General features: G+C 50.3%; 1 protein-coding gene across 1 annotated transcript in view; it reads right to left on the bottom strand.

Annotated features, from left to right (window-relative positions):
• Positions 1-17,464, bottom strand: part of PLCG2 (phospholipase C gamma 2) — a 150,219-nt gene extending 132,755 nt beyond the window's left edge. The window contains exons 1-2 of the mRNA XM_060083899.1: positions 17,441-17,464; positions 16,814-17,015 (exon numbers count right to left, since the gene is read on the bottom strand). Coding sequence (XP_059939882.1) covers positions 16,814-17,006 — 193 coding nt within the window. The 5' untranslated portion in view covers positions 17,007-17,015; positions 17,441-17,464. The remainder of the gene's footprint in view (positions 1-16,813; positions 17,016-17,440) is intronic.
• Between the last annotated feature and the right edge of the window lie 255 nt (positions 17,465-17,719).

Raw genomic sequence — 17,719 nt, 5'->3', positions numbered from 1 at the left:
TAATTTTAAAAAAAGATTAAAAAATAAATAAATAAATAAAAATAAAATAGAACAATGGGACTTCCCTGGTGGTGCAGTGGTTAAGAATCTACCAGTCAATGCAAGGGACACGGGTTTGAGCCCTGGTCCGGGAAGATCCCATGTGCCACGGAGCAACTAAGACCATGCGCCACAACTACTGAAGCCTGTGCCTAGAGCCCGTGCTCCGCAACAAAAAAAGCCACCATAATGTGAAGCACACCACAATGAGGAGTAGCCCATGCTTGCCGCAACTGGAGAAAGCCTGTGCACGGCAACGAAGACCCAAAGCAGCCAAAAATAAATAAATAAATTTTAAATAAATAAATAAAATAGAACAATGAGCCAAAAGGAAGATGCAAATCAGAACCACAATGAGATATGGTTCCCTCCCACCAGGATGGCTACATCAAGACAGATAGACAAGGGACTTCCCTGGTGGTCCAGAGGCTAAGACTCCCAGCTCCCAATGCAGGGGGCCAGGGTTCAATCCCTTGTCAGGTGACTAGATCCCACACGCTGCAACTAAAAGTTCGCAGGCTGCAACTAAAGATCCTGCATGCCACAAATAAGACCCGGCGCAACCAAATAAATAAATAAATATTTGGGAGAAGAAAAAGACAGACAAGAACAAGTGCTGGTGAGGATGTGGGGAAACTGGAACCCTCATACACTGCTGGCGGGAATGTAACATAGTACAGCCACTTTGGAAAACAGCCTGGCAGTTCTTCAAACAAGTAATCAGAGTTACATGTGACCTGGAAAACCACTCTTAGGCATACAGCCGAGAGAATGAAAATATATTCACACAAAGACATGTACACAAATGTTCACAACAGCATTAGCCACAATAGCCAATAAGCGGAAACAACCCAAATGTCCATCAAGCGATGAATAAAATATGGTCTATCCTTACAATGGAATATCCTTCAACCATAAAAAGGAGTGAGTACTGACACATGCCACAATGTGGATGCCCACTGACAACTGTATACTAAATGAAAGTAATCAGGTGCCAAAGGGTAGAGAGTCCATTTAAATAAAATGCCCAGAATAGGCAAATCTACAGACATAGAAAGTAGTTCCTCCTCAAAAAGAAAAAAAAAAAAAAAAAAGTGGTAGATCGTGGTGGAAGATATTCACTCAACAGCACACAGTTATTGAGCACCTACTCATGGCACTGGTGCCAGAAGCTAGAAGTACAGAGACCAACAAGACAACCCCCGCCTTAAGGAACTAGAGTCCAGTCTTTTCATTCCAGACCCGACTCCGGTCGGCAACTCTGCATAGCCATACATTTTTGGAACCAACTTCAAAATGGAAGATCATCCAGAGCCTTATTCTCGAGCAAGGAAAATGACACCCAACTCACATCCCAGAAGAGAGCCTGTCCTAGTAAAAGGCATGAGCTGAGCAATCAGAATAACTGCAACTAAATCCCCACTGTTACCCTTGGAAAGTTCCTCAGCTTCCCTCAGCATCAAATTTTTCCTATCAACTTTCTGGGGTGACTGTGAGGCCCCATCAGCAGCCTCGGCCCACAGTACGGGCTCCTAAGTTTTCCACCACCATCCAAAGTGGTCCTGTTGATGTCATGGCGAGACCCACAGCCTTCAGCCAACAGGGGAATCAAGCTGCTAGATTCACGGCCTGGGACAGAATAAAGACAAACCAGAAGGAGAAGGACACCCAAACAACACTCACAACACCCTTCATTTGCCTGTGAATTTCATATCTGTAAAAGATGTGAGAGCCCACGGACATCCAGATCCTGGTAAGGGTGGTAAGTGGGCGTACAAGTCGGTGAAGCTTTCCTGGGGACAACTGAACTCTATGCCCAGAGCCCTCAACACAGCCTTCCTTCCTCCCAGAAATTCTTCTAGAAATGTATCCTACGGAAATTAACAGGGATGTGCCTACGAGTTAGATATGAAAATGTTCCCGGGATCACTGTTTGACATGGCAAAATAACAAACTACATAATATACAAAAATAGAAGTTTGGTAAAAAATAAAAATATACATAAATAAAAATTATGAAATAAGGTAGAGGGACTTCCCTGGTGGCCCAGTGGTAAAGAATCCATCTTCTAATGCAGGAGACGCAGGTTTGATCCCTGGTCAGGGAACTAAGATCCCACATGCCGCGGGGCAACTAAGCCCTCACGCCACAACTACTGAGCTTGCATGCCTCAACTAGAGAACCCACACGCCACTAACTACAGAGCTCACGCTCTGGAGCCTATGCACCACAACTACAGAGAGATAACCCGCAAGTCGCAACTAGAGAGAAGCCCGCATGCCAGAAATGGAGAGAAACCTGAGCAGACCACGCACCGTAACGAAAAGCTCCTTCACGCCTCAACAAAGATCCTGTGTGCTGCAACTAAGACCCGATGCAGCCAAAAAAAGTTAAGGAAAATAAATAAATTAAATAACAGCTGTTTTTTAAAAAAGTAAGGTAGAAAAATATAGCCATTTCAAACAAAATGGAAGGCATATACTTGGACTGGAAAGCTGTTCACAACTGGAAACCACCTAAATATCCATAAGCTAAAGGACAGGTGCATCTATCAAGGTGTACTCATGTAGTAAACCAGCTATGGGTGGTTCAGATAAAGCTGCTGATATTATGTGGATACCTCACAAATAATATACTATTATAAATTGCAGACTAAAATTTTTGAAATAAATGTAAAAAATATGCATGGGAATGACAATTATCAAAGCATGATACTGGTTTCTCCAGGGAAGGAGGGGTATATATGAGGACTTAACTGTAATATTTAATTTCTTAAAAACAAACAAAAAAGATCCAAAGCAAATACTATGATGTGTCTATGTTGATTAGGAGGGTGTATTCATTTCCTATTGCTGCTGTGTAACAAATTACCACCAACTTAGTGCCACCATTTATTATCTTACGGTTCTGGAGGTCAGAAGTCAAATATGGGTCTCACTGGGCTACAATCAAGGTGTCAACAGGGCTCCCTTCCTTCTGGGGGTGCCAGGGGAGAATCCGTTTCCTTGCCTTTTCCAGCTTCTAGAGGCTGCCTGCATCCCTTGGCTCATGGACCCCTTCCACCTTCAAAGCACTGACTTCATCACTCTAACCTCTGCTTCTGACATCACGTCTCCTCCTCTGACTCTGACCCTCCTCTCTCCCTTTCTTTTTTTTTTTAAATTTTATTATTATTTGTTTTTGGCTGTGTTGGGTCTCCGTGACTGTACACGGGCTTCCTCCAGTTGCGGCAAGCAGGGGCTACTCTTCATCCTGGTGTGCGGGTTTCTCATCGCGGTGGCTTCTCTTGTTGCGGAGCACGGGCTCTAGGAGCGTGGGCTCAGCAGTTGTGGTGTTGTGGCACGTGGGCTCTAGAGCACAGACTCAGTAGTTGTGGCGCATGGGCTTACTTGCTCCGCAGCATGTGAGATCTTCCCGGATCAGGGATTGAACCCGTGTCCCCTGCATCGGCAGGTGGATTCTTAACCACTGCGCCACCAGGGAATTCCCTCCCTTTCACTCATAAGGACCCTTGTGATGACACTGGGCCCACCCAGATAATCCAGAATCATCTCCTCATCTCAAAATCCTTAACTTAATCACATCTCCAAAGAGCCTTTTACCACACTGGGCAAGAGTCACAGGTTCTGAGGATTAGGATGCGAATACTGAGCTGGGGGGCAGGGTGGTATATCCACAGAATATATAGAAATAATAATAATAATAATAGCAGTAGTTGTAGTAGTAGTGGTCGTAATAGCAGCAGCTAACTCTTACCGAGTGCTTTGAGCTGTCGTGAGGCCCTATCCCCAGGGGTGCCACAGTTAGCTCTCCTAATCCTCGTGAGAATGCGGTAAGGAAGGCATTACTATTAGCCCATTGTATAGATTGGAAAATGAGAAGCTAAAAAACTTGTCCATGGTCACAAACGTTGTAAGTGACAGAGCCAAGATCTGAACCCAGGCAGTCAGACCCTAGAGGACATGCTCGTAAGTACACAGGCGTTTGTCATCTTTGTCTCTACACCAATCTCAACATTTTAAATAACTCATAAAGAGAAGAAGGTGGTCACAATATAGCACAAAATGAAAAACGCATATTACTATCGAGTATTATGAAAGGATTATGTTTTGTAAAAATGTAACTGTCTTGCAAAAAAAAAAATCTGGAAGGGTTACACCAAGTGTGAACACGCATCCCTCTGGGTCGGGGTGGCGAACAGTTCGTAATCCTCACCAGTCAAAGTTAAAAATCTTTCTAGTAGGGGCTTCCCTGGTGGCGCAGTGGTTGAGAGTCCACCTGCCGATGCAGGGGACACGGGTTTGTGCCTCGGTCTGGGAGGATCCCACATGCCGCGGAGCGGCTGGGCCCGTGAGCCATGGCTGCTGAGCCTGCGCGTCCGGAGCCTGTGCTCCGCAACGGGAGAGGCCACAACAGTGAGAGGCCCGCGTACCGCAAAAAAAAAAAAAAAAAAAAAATCTTTCTACTAATGGACACATGTGACTTGCTTCAAGAAAAACAAAGTAAGAGCCGTTTAATTAGGGGAAATAAAACCACGTCAGAGGGGCCTTGCTGGGAGCTGTCTTCAACAGGACACGGGTGTAACTTTCACCATCGGCCACCCCAGCGCAGGCCCTTCTTGCTGCCCCAGGGGCATCGGTCCTCCCCCGGCCAGGTCCCTGCTCCCACCAGCAGAGGCTGGCAGCAGGCCAGGAATGAATGGCCTGGAGTGGCCAGGCGTGGCAGGCAGGTGACACCTGGCCGGTGAGATCCAATCGGACTGAGAAGCTGAAGCAGGGAGACCCCGGCGGGCCCCCAGTCCTGAGGTGTGTCTGCCCCTGTGAGTCCTGGAGGCCTCCTCCTGCCGGATCGCTCTCGACTGTGCGGTGCCGGCTCTAACTCTGCTGGTTTCCATTCTACTGACCAGCAAGTTCCCAGGCTTTTCCTTCTCAGAACAGAATCCTTCACACACAGACACTTTACCCCTCAAAACCCACTCCCGACCATGGCCACCAGCACACCTCGTGTAAGATGAAAGCATCTTACAGCTTCTCCCTATACTGTGCCAGGAACGTGGAAGAGGCCCTCCTGCTCTAAACTGGCATCAGCACCGATTCTGTTTACGAAACTTCACCGCTGCCCTGTGGACGCTCCTCCTCCAAGTCCAGGCCTCCCTGGACTTGCGGAGGGAGAAAGGCAAGGAGCTGGGCTGCCCGCCGACAGCCAAGTTCAAACCCAAGGGACCTTAACCCCGTAGGACCCCTACCCACACGCGTCAGGAGGGCCCAGCCTCTACACGGGTGGGCTACACGACGACCGCCCCCAGTGCCCCCAGGCACACACAGGTGCGGCCCACACAAGCTCTGTCAGGTACATACCATGCGTGTCAGATGCACTTACAAATGTAATCCTCACTACCACCCTGCAGGGTAGCCCGACCGTTAATTACCCATCTCACACATGAGAAAACCGAGGCAAGCACAGGCCCAGGCCAGAACCAGCAAGTGTGGATAAAGAAGTTGTCACAGAGCTGTCCTAACCCCAGACACTGCCACCTCTGGGGAGAGAGAAGGGGACAGAGGCTGAGAGGACAGCCAGGTGTGGTTTCCTGGATCTGTCTGCTGACCACGTCTCTGAGAAGCACCCACTGCAGGTCAGGTGTGGGCCAGGTGCTGGGATGCCTCCCTGGTGATCAGAACCAGTGGGCCCCAGCCTCCCGGAGCTCACGGTGTGTGGGGTGACAGGCACCGAGGGCCTGGCTCTGGGGTCAGGCATGGCCAGGGGGCAGGAAAAGTCAACACCAGGATTTCTGGCTTCAACCTCAAGGTGCACAGCACTCAAGTCTCTTCCAAGGCAAAACAAGGCGTGTCACTTCGCCCGCCTGATATGGGAAAATGTTCGTTTACAGTGAAGACGGACGGGCGTAGGGGTGAGGGTGGGCTGGGGAGGGTGGAGGGGGAGGCAGATTATTTTCTTTCCTACAGGATTCACCAGGGGATGCCTTTTATTTATTTTTATTTATTTATTTTTATTTTTTTTGCGATACGCGGGCCTCTCACTCTTGTGGCCTCTCCCCTTGCGGAGCACAGGCTCTGGATGCGCAGGCCCAGCGGCCATGGCTCACGGGCCCAGCCGCTCCGCGGCACGTGGGAATCTTCCCGGACCGGGGCACGAACCCGTGTCCCCTGCATCGGCAGGCGGACTCTCAACTACTGCACCACCAGGGAAGCCCAGGGGATGCCTTTTAATTGCTCCCTCCCCTAGTCAGACACGCGTAAGAGATCCAACCTGCACCCACTGTTGGGGACCCTCTAATTGTGTGAAGCGGGAACACGTATGCCTGCCAGGGCTTGGCACTACAGCACAGATGCTCCCTGTGCCGGCCCTCTGGCTTCTCGGAGCAGATGTGTCCACACTCCAGCTGTCACTCTCTCCTGTCTTCTCCTCCCCAACGGCCAGATGGACTTCTGGGCTGGGACACCGAGATCCCCAAAAGCCAGACCAAAAGAGAGTCCTGTCAACACCTCCACAGCCATCGGGAGCACAGGGAACTGGCTGGACCACAACTAACCAGACATGCACAGGGTCCTCCAAAGGGGAGGCTTGGTTACTTGGAGGAGAGAATTCAAGGGATGTACTTCCAAGAGACGGGCGAGAAGCCTGAGCCATGGTAACAAGAGCAAACCTCACATAGTGCGTCCCCTACCTTTCTAAGTGATTTACCTTCAGGAGCTCATCTGATCCTCCTGAAGACCCTATTAGGTGGGTACTGTCATTCTTCCCATTTTACAGGTGAGGAAACAGAGGCACAGAGAGGGAAGTCTCTTGCCCAAGCCACAGACTTGGGACTCAAACCCAAGCAGGCTGGCTCCAGTCCCCACGTTTAACCAGCATACAACACTGCCTCTCACACCCTCACAGCCAAGACCAATGCAGCCAGGAAATGAGATGACACTTGGAATAAAGCAAGGGCTCTTAAATTCCTTTACAACAAACTCCAGCTTGTCCGTATTATCTGCGGCCACGTGGATACATCAATCGCTGGGCTCACCTCCCTGCCCCTCGGGCTCCTTTTAAAGGGGAGTGTGTTAGTCTGCTAGGGATGCTGTAGCAAAACACCCCCAACTGGGTGGCTTCAACAACAGAAATGTATTGTCTCACAGTTCAGATCAAGGTGTTGGCAGGGGTGGCTCCTTCTGTGGCTGTGAGAGGGAATCCCTCCCGGCTTCCCGTGATGTCGGCAACCCTCAGCGTTCCCAAGCTTACAGAGGCGTCGCGCGCGCGCGCGCGTGTGTGTGTCCTCTTCTTATAAGGACACCAGTCATACGGGATTAGGGGCCCATTCTGTGCCAGCATGACCTCATCTTAACTAATTACATCTGCAAAGACCCTATTTCCAAATAAGGTCACCTTCTGAGGTCCTGGGGATTAGGGCTTCAACACATGAACTTGGAAGGGAGACACAATTCACCCGGAACAGGGACCCATCTCTGCCCAGAGCCCTGAAGAAGCCAGACCACGTTCTCTATCAGGAGACCCGTCTAACCCACCCTCCACATCAAAGCTGACCGGAGAGGACACTGGTCTCAAAGGCAGCCAACCCCCGAGCACGGGCTCAGAAGACCCAGCCAATCAGAGGCATCCATCGTTGGGAGGCTGGGACCCAAAGCCTTCACTGATGGGGCTACACAGTCAAAGTGGAGAGCTTTGCTGGGGAGGGTCTAGCCGTGACTATGAGGAAACCTAAGACGGCCGACAAAGCCCATCTGTGGAGAGACGTCACCAGCGGCAGCTCCTGTCACAGGTGGGATGGGAGAGTCCTCAGTGCCATCACCTCCCCGTCCCAGGAGGCCCAGTGCAAAGGCTCTTCATGTCCCTGAATTCCTGCAAGGATCCCTAAATCCGTACAATCATTCTATTCTCTAGCCATCAGTGGGGCTCCTACAGCCACCTCTGCATCTTCCAAAATTAGGGGTCGTGGAAGAGCCTGGGGGACGCCTGACAAGCCGCTTTCCCATTCTTCCTGGCACACAACTGGGACACATTTCCCAGCATCCTTTGTAGCCAGTCACATGCCAAGTTCTGGTCGATGGAAGATGGGAGGGAAGAGGCACATCGGTTCCAGAAATGACCCCTAAAACCTCCTAAGCCATCCTCCCCTCTTCCTCTTCTGCCACATGCTGGCCGAAGAGAAGACCCTGCAGTGGCCTCAGATGGCTGAGGGGACAGTGGTGCCACCAGACAGCAGAGCCCCACCCCCCAATCCCACTAGACCATGACCTGAGAAACTTGCATGAGATCAAGAAATCACTTGTCACTGCTGTTAGTCTACCCTGACTAATACAGAAGCTTTATTGCTGTGCCCTCTGCCCAGAATGCTCTCCCCTTAGAGCTTCTCATGGCTCCCTTATCACCTTTCAAGTCTCAGCTCAAATGTCGCCTCCATGGAAATGCTTCCCTGAGGCGTAGCCTCCTAAGACAGTGATCGTCACCGGTTACTCTGTCAAGGGGCCCTGCTTCTTCCTTTTCTAGCACCCAACACCATCCAGAATGACTGAATGATTGGCCTGGCTTTTTCTGCCTTTCCCGTGACACTGTAAGCTCCTCTGGGGGTCCACGCTGTCCCGCTCACCACGCAGTCCCCAGTGACAAGCACCATACCCGACACACACCACATCCTCTGAGTGTTTGCTAAACCAACAGAGGGCTGAATTCTAATCACGCCAAGTGATCGTCATCCAGGGCCGAAGACAGCCCTTGAATAAACACAGAAACCGATTCCTCCACTGACCAGCGTACAGGCAGGTCTCCATCCATGTCAGGAATAAAAACAAGAGCTCTATTTCTCACACCAGCAGGCTCCGCCCTAGGGAATCTGTACCCCAGAAGAGGAGGAGGACAACCCATTCGGGTGCAGGAAAGAAACAAGGATCTCATTACATAAATGCAGGTTCTCACATTCATGGCATCCTTTCCACAGTGCCGTTTCCCTTCACGTCTGATGCGGACAGGAGCAGCAGATGCTTGAGCACCTACCTCCTCTGTGCCCAGCACTGTTGAAAGCAGGTTACATGTATTACTTCATTTAATCCTCACAGGAGCCTTAGGAGACAGGTTCTCTTACAATTCTTATTTTACAGACGTGGAAAAGGGGCACAGAGAGGTGACATGGATGGTCCAAGGTCACCCTCCAGTGAAAAGGCAGGGCTGGGATCTGAAGCCAGGCCCTCGGGCTCCAGAGCCTGTGCTGTTACCGTAACTGCACATCTATGATCAAAAATTGTATGTGTACACACACACACACACAAAATGGAATATTACTCAACCATAAGAATGAAATAATGCCACATGTAACAAGACAGTTAGACCTGGAGATTATCATACTAAGTGAAGTAAGCCAAACAGAGAAACACAAATACCATATGATATTACTTATATGTGGAATCTAAAAAAAAAAAAATGATACAAATGATCTTATATACAAAACAGAAACACACTCACAGACACAGAAAACAAACTTATGGTTACCAAAGGGGAAAAGGGGCAGGGGACAAATTAGAAGTTTGGGATTAACATATACACACTACTATATACAAAAGAGATAACCAACAAGGACCCACTCTAGAGCACAGGGAACTATACTCGGTATTTTGTAATAACCTATAAGGGAAAAGAATCTGAAAAAGAAGAGATATAGATATATGTATAACTGAGCCACTTGGCCATACACCTGAAACTAACACAACATTGTAAATCAACTATACTTCAATTAAAAAAGAAGAAAAATTCTTTAAAAAGAAAAATAGGGGTTCCCTGGTGGCGCAGTGGTTGAGAGTCCGCCTGCCGATGCAGGGGACACGGGTTCGTGCCCCGGTCTGGGAAGATCCCACATGCCGCGGAGCGGCTGGGCCCGTGAGCCATGGCCGCTGAGCCTGCGCGTCCGGAGCCTGTGCTCCGCAACGGGAGAGGCCACAACAGTGAGGGTCCCGCGTACCAAAAAAAAAAAAAAGAAAAGAAAAATAAGTTTGTACACACTGGGGGCATTGGTGGAATATTATTTCTGATGGGACACTTGACTGACAGAGCTTGGGAACCACTTTCAGACAATGGATTTCTTCTTAGACGGAAGATGCCAGTGGAAAAAAAAAACATTTATTTCTCCATCGTTTGAAAAACACTTTGTTAAAATAAGAACTTGGCAAAATACTCTTTTTTTTTTTTAAAGATGGATAAGAAGCTCAAGGTTGGATTTCAGAAGAAGCCAGGATACAGGACGAGCCCATTTCAGCACCCCTGGCTGTGTCCGCACTTGTCTCCACTGTGGGGTCTCCAGCAGGCATGTCTGGCTCCCCGCTAACCAGGCACCTCTCGAGCCTCCTTCCCCTGGCACCTCAGGACCAGGCAGAGCGTGTCCTCTGCGCGAATAAGGAACCGGTGCCTTCCCTCCTGTCGTAACGAAACCTGAACGAAGCTGTCATTCTTAGGTCCCCAGCAGGGTGCTTCTCCATCCCATACGGGCTCAGACATCTCCGATATCATGAAAGAGAAGACAGCAACACAGAGAGGAAGACTCGAGACCCTGAAGGCAGGTTGAACGAACGCAAACTGTAGTTGTGCCCCTTCCTGACTGTGCAGCCTCGGGCATGTCACCTAGTCTCGCCAGGACTCGGTTTCCTCGTAATAAAGTGGGGATGATTCCTGCTTCCTGTTCACAGGGTCACAGGCAAGCCAAGAACCTAATACCAGGGAAACAGAACAGCTCCTATTTGCGAGAATCCCTCATTCACGGGCAGCCACCACTTGCCAAAACTAAGCAGACGGAGAAAACACGCGTAAGCAGAAGTGAAAACTTGAGGATAAAGGGCCCATTCAGTCAAGAGGGACATGGTCCACGTCCTCAAAGGCGGCTCATTGCACAGCCGGCCCCATCCACACTCCACAAACAGCTGGCACCACATGGGCTCCTGAGACGCATTCCAGACCGCCCTCCCAAATGGACAAGATGCAAGAGGACCCCAAAGGTTCAACTCAGAAAGGTCCCCAAGCGGGCTCCTTTCCAGCTGGAGTCTGCGCAGCTGGTGCCCCTGGAAAAAAAGAAAAACCAGAGAAGCAGCACTTCCCGGCATGAGCTCCCTCCCGACATCCAGAGACTCAGGAGCCAGTGCAGGAAGGAACACAGGGCACCACCTTGCCCATCAGCCTTGGAAAGTAAACGGGAGAATGACAGCCAAGGGGTGAGTGTCTGCCTGGAGACCATCGTCTTTATTAGAAGCCAGGCCTTGGGAGTCCCACCCACTAAAATATGTACCTTTTATATACAGATAAAACATGTACATATAAAAAAGTACTTAAGGACTTCCCTGGTGGCGCAGTGGTTAAGAATCCGCCTGCCAATGCAGGGGACACAGGTTTGAGCCCTGGTCCGGGAAGATCCCACATGCCGCGGAGCAACTAAGCCCGTGCACCACAACTACTGAGCCTGCGCGCCACAGCTACTGAAGCTCGCACGCCTAGAGCCCGTGCTCCCCAACAAGAGAAGCCACCGCAATGAGAAGCCCGCACCCTGCAATGAAGAGTAGCCCCTGCTCGCCGCGACTAGAGAAAGCCCGCACGAGGCACTGAAGACCCAACCCAGCCAAAAATAAATAAATTTATTAAAAAAATTAAAAAGTACATATGATAAAATCCATTTGATTCTCACCCTTATCTTATTGGTAGGGACTACTATCATTTCACTTGACCAACAGGGAAACAGGCTCAGAGAGGTCAAACAACCTGCCTTGGATCACGCAGCACCTAGTGTTTGATCAAGCGGGGAGTTGAGCTACAAGTCTGGATCCAGAGTCCAGCCGTTCTCATGGTCACTTGGCTCCAAGGTGGCTGCTGTCAACTTTTTCCCACCCTGAACATGCGAGCCTCGTCCTCCCCAAGAGAAGATTCCCCATGCTTTGAACCTGAGTTGGCCCTGGTGACCTGAGCACGTGACTTTCTGGCAGTTCTCGGGCTAAGTCATAAGAAGCCCAGCAGCTTTGGCCTGGGACTCTTGGAACACGCACCCAGGGGGGACACCAGGCACCATGTAAGAAGTCCAGCTACCCTGGGACTGCCACGCAGCAGGTGCTCAGCCAACATTTCCAGCTGAGCCCAGGCTTCCAGCCATCACCACCACAGCACCAGACATGGGAATCAAGATTCTGGAACCTTCCAGACCAGGTGACATGCCAGTTGAGTGCCACCTCAGTCCAGGCCACAAAGAGTAGAAGAACCGTCCAGCTAAGCCCTGTCCAAATCACTGACCCACAAATCTACTCACTTGCATCCAATGGCACCTACTGACCCCACTTCAGGGCAGGCGTCCTGCTGGCCACCTGACAAGCCCCTCCCTTAACTCTCCACACAAGCAGCTCTGCTGCTATGAGGCCTCCCCCCATTTCCTACCACCACCCCCATCCCCACTGAGGGGGACAAGAGCCTTTCTTCCTCGTGAAGTACCCAGCGCAGACCCGCACTGTGTACCGACCACACAATCCTACAATGCCCAGGTGCTGCATCTGTTCCCTCCAGGGCAGGGACTCCATCCTTCCTCCTCTCTCTTATCAGGATCTAGCACCCAATATGACAGCAAATATGGGCTGAACACATGACATAGCTCCGTCATGACAGGGTCCCAAGAGAAACCCAAATATACCCAGTGCCATTTTACGGTTCTAAGCAAAGCAAACGCATGACTTTAGACCAGGGCTTCTTAACCTTGGCACCACTGACTTTATACGGGATAACTTTGTTTTGGCGGGGGTGGGGACTGTCCTGTGCATTGTAAGGTGTTTAGTAGCACCCCTGGCCTCAATCCACTAGATGCCAGAAGCCCCCCCAAATAATCACAACTAAAAGTATCTCCAGGCGTTGCCAAATGCCCCTGAATGGGTGGGGATGAGATTGCCCCGGCTGAGACCCACTCACTGCTTTGCACAGTGGGACCCCTGGGTGTCTACCTTCACCCAGGCCTGCAGGGGGTGTGTGACACCTGTCCAAAGGTCACAGGCTGCTTGCCAGTTACCCCAGGACCACATGCTCGTGCTCCCTCCTGTTTGCCTGCCCCTTGCAGATGCCACAGTAACCTGGAGGACCCCACTAACTAGGACCCCTGAAGCAACACGACAGCTGTGGGGGCCCCGCCAGGACACCCCTATGTCAGGAGGCTGAAAATGCGGTGCTGAGAGTCCCCACCTAGGGCCCAAAGGCCTGTTCTCTCTAAGTGGTCAGGGGAGCACCTTTTCTAAGCTCTTTACTCCCAAACTGGGTTTTCTGCTGCTTTACAAACACTACTGACACAGCCGTATCACACAGGCTCGCCAGCGCACGTTCCAAAATGCAAACGTGTTCGCATCATCCCTCTTCTGAAAACACTTCGGTGGGTCCCTACTGCTCTCCAGAAAAAGTCCAAACACCTAAGCAAGACTCTGCTGCCCGGGACAAGCTGGATGCCACTTGTCATCAAACAACCCATGGCAAAAATGACAGCAGCAGTTGCCACCGGTCCAGGGCTTACCCTGTGCTGTACCTCATGTTCGAGCCTCTGATGTATCGACTCATTTACTCATTCCCAACTGTAACCATGTGCATGGATACCAATGTTACTCCCATTCTGCAGATAAGACAATCAGATCTCAGAAAGTGCAGGCAGCCTGCCCTGCAGTCACATGGCAAAGCTCATCAAATGTGCTGGAAGTCAGCTCCACACTGCTTGTAACTAATCAAACGATGTAGGCTCCACGAGGACTGGAGTCTAATGTAATTCCTGCTGTACCTCCAGGACCTAGAATAGTGCCTGGGAGAGCGGGCATTCAAATATAGATGGACGGAGGTAAGGAAGGATGGGTGGAAGAAAGGAAGGAGGGAAGGAAGGGTGGATGGACTGAGGGGAGGACGGAGGGAGGGAGGGAGTCTCCAGAGCAGTACCTACCAAACCTATAGCTACAGGATCACCTGGGGCGCCTATTAAAATACTGAATCCCAACCAACCTGGTGAATGACAGTCATCCTCAGCCACTCCAGGGAGGAGGAGGAACCACTTTTGGTTAATTAGTGGGGAGAACTATAGCGTGTGGATTTCAAGAGCCAAAATCCTGTCTCACACCCATCAGAACTTTCAGGAGAAAGTTCCAGTAGGCTGTATCTTTAAATGCCCCCCACCAGGTGTTTCCGATGTTCAACCCCCAGAAGAGAAGGGACCAGCCATCCACTCTCAGTGCAGGACACCAGTATTTACCATCCGTGCCCTTTCATCCCCTGGCAGGCCCCCACCCCCGCCCCAGCTGTGACAGGTCTCTGGGCCACCTGGGAGGCGGAGTGCGGCCAATGCAAACAAAACCGGGAGGAGAGTTTGCTGCCTCCAGACATGGGCACTTGCAAAGTGGGGCTTCTGGCTCTGTGCCACTAGAGGCCTGCTCGGCTCCAAAGCCAGGAGAAACCTTTTGGAAAGCTACTTAATCTCACTCATGATGAAAGAAATCAAACGAAGAACTACACCAAGCTATCAGAGACCACCTGTGAATGGCCAAGTTCAGAACCCCATGGCAGAGTGGATGAGGGTGTGGGGAATGGGAGGTACCCTCAACACCTCGTGGGCCTCTGTGGGATGCTGTCCAACTGTCCTTTAAAAGTTAAAATAGCCTGTACCCTTTAACTCAGAAATAACACATATAGGAAGCTGTCCTTCAGGTAAACACAATATGTGTGCATGAAAGCATAATGCAAGGATGACCCTCACACACAGTTGGTGGGAATGTAAAATGGTGCAACAACTTGGAAAATAGTCTGGCAGTTCCTAAAATGATTAACAAAGTTACCATACTGACCTGGGAGCAATGCTACTCCTAGACAGATACCCAAGAGAAATGAAAACACACAGCCATACAAAAAATCACTCATGAATGCTCCTAGCAGCAGGATTCATAATAGCCAAAAAGTGTAAACAACCCAAATGTCCATCAACAAATGAATGGATCAACAAACTGTGGAATATCTATACAATGGGATATTACTCAGCCACATAAAGGAATGAAGTATTGAGACACACCACAACGTGGATGAAGCTTGAAAACACTGGAAAACATTGTGTTAAGTAAAAGAAGCCAGTCACAAAAGGCCATATACTATATGGTTCCTTTTAGAGGAAATGTCCAGAACAGGGAAATCTATAGAGATAGAAAGGAGATTAATGATTGCTTAGGGCAGGAGAGGTGGATGAGGAATAGAGGGATGGCTAAAAGGTACAGGGTTTCTTTTTGGCGTGATGAAAATTGTGGTAGTGGCAGTGGTTGCATATATCTGAATATACTGAACTGTTCATTTTAAATGGATGAATTATATGGTATGTGAATTATATCTCCATAAATCTGTTACCAAAAATTTTTTTTAAAAAACTAGAATCCGGGCTTCCCTGGTGGCGCAGTGGTTGAGAGTCCGCCTGCCGATGCAGGGAACACGGATTCGTGCCCCAGACTGGGAAGATCCCGCATGCCGTGGAGCGGCTGGGCCCGTGAGCCGTGGCCACTGAGCCTGCGCGTCCGGAGCCTGTGCTCCGCAACGGGAGAGGCCACAGCAGTGAGAGGCCCGCGTATCACAAAAAAAACAAAAAAAACAAAAAAAAAACTAGAATCCAAGTATAGTCACTGCAGCTAATAACAAAAGACTGGAAAAACCCAAGTGTCCGTCTCTAGGGGTTAAACTGTTACACTGTAGCCAGAATGCTATGTGGCCATGAAAGAAAAAGGCAGCTCAATATGCCGATAATAAACTACCTCCAAGATAATTGTTAAATTAAAAAAAGAAATCAGGGCCTCCCTGGTGGCGCAGTGGTTGAGAGTCCGCCTGCCAATGCAGGGGATACGGGTTCGTACCCCGGTCCGGGAGGATCCCACATGCCGCGGAGCGGCTGGGTCCGTGAGCTATGGCCGCTGAGCCTGCGCATCCGGAGCCTGTGCTCCACAACGGGAAAAAAAAAAAAGAAATCAAAGTGCAGGAGTGTATGTAGTAGGTACCCATTCATGTAAGAAACACAATGCACACATCACACAAGCATAGAATACTTCTGGAAGACCAAAGAACTTGGTAATGAGCTTGCCTCTGGAGCATGACGTGGGCTGGGGAAGAGACATTTATTTATGAATCGTCTCATTTTCCCCCAAGTGTACATTTTAATTCCTCAATTAAAAAGTAGCCAATAAAAAAGTCAAATTAAACAAGTCTCTGCAACTGAAAATTGCTTAAGTCTCCTAACTCTGTTTGTTAAAAACTGTCTTAGAAACTTTAGGAACTGAGCCAACTGTCGAATGTAAAGAGGATGGGGAGAAGAAGATGCCTCCACCTGGACCAGAACTTCCCTTCAGGGCTACAGAACAGTCAGCAATGTGCTCTGTCCACCTGCAGCTACGGCACAGGCCTCTCACTCTGCTCGTCTGGCCACCAAGCTATGAGTTTCCACAAGCTCTGGCCAGTCAGCCCTCAAAGGGCAGATGGCTTGACCATCAACTCGAAACAAATGCTCCCCGACGCTGTGAGACAGGGAGCCTGGTCCCTGCCATCCCAGGTGAGCTGCCTGGATGTCACTTCCAGGTTGGCCCATGCAGGCTTCTGTTCCTTCACCCGCTGTTTCCTGGCTAACCTCCCCCACCTGCTCTAAACCCATTCGGAGACCCAGACAGCACAGCCCTGCTTTCACTTTCAGAAGGTATCAAACCAACAACAACTGCCGTGACCACCGGTCTGGGCAGGAAGGTGAGAAGGTACTCACGGAAGCCCTCGATCTTATCGGCCGTCTTGCTCCAGGCCACCTGCTGCGTCTCCATGACCACCTGGACGGTCCTCCGCTCCGGCGTGGACCTGCGGAAGCTGAACACCGACATCACCGTGCCCAGCTCCAGGGCCCTCTTGATCTGACTCTTCTCGTGCTCCGGAAGGGCGTCCACGTTGACCGTGGTGCTCATGGTCGCCCGCTCCAGGGGGACGCAAGCAAGGAGTGAGAGAACGAGGGAGACTGGAAGGGCGGAATAAAGGAGGGAACTGGTTTTAGTTAACTGAGCGGGATTTGGCTGAGACTTCAAGAGCCAAAATCCTGTCTCATGCCCATCGGGATGAGTGCGGGGAGAAGGTTCTAGTGGCGGAGACTCGCTGGCCGCTCAGAGGGCCCAGGCAGGACACACAGAGGTTTAAATGGAAGTGAGGTGTGGGTGGGGCCCTCGACCTCAGTGACCCAACCACTATCCCGGCTTTAAATAACCAAATCACCCCAGCCTGGCTGTTACCACTCCTTCCCCACATACTCTGATGCTGTGGAACATTTGAATAGCCAGAGCAGCCCAGACTGACTCCTGACCCCACCCCTGACACCCTGCCAAGAGATTTCCAACCATCCCTTTACTTCCCGAGTGAAGTTGGGAACAGGAAAAAAAAAAAAAAAAAAAAAAAAAAAACCTTCCGAACGTGTCCATGGAACTGGGGCAAAAAGGGCAGAAAACAGCAGGGCCCAGCAGCCTCAGGTTCAAATCCTGGTGTTGGTTGCCAAGGACCGTGTGGACCTGGGCAGGCTGCGTGACCTCCGTGAGCCCCAGCTTCATCGGAACAGTTAGGAAGCCACCTGTGAAGCACCTGGTGTGCAGCTCAGCATCCAAGGGGTGTCCCTGGCGATCCCTCATCCTCG

The sequence above is a fragment of the Mesoplodon densirostris genome, chromosome 19 (genome assembly GCF_025265405.1).
Source record: "Mesoplodon densirostris isolate mMesDen1 chromosome 19, mMesDen1 primary haplotype, whole genome shotgun sequence".
NCBI classification, from domain to species: Eukaryota; Metazoa; Chordata; class Mammalia; order Artiodactyla; family Ziphiidae; genus Mesoplodon; species Mesoplodon densirostris.
The sequence above is the reverse complement of the archived record's forward strand: the minus strand, read 5'-3'. Positions and strand labels throughout refer to the sequence as shown.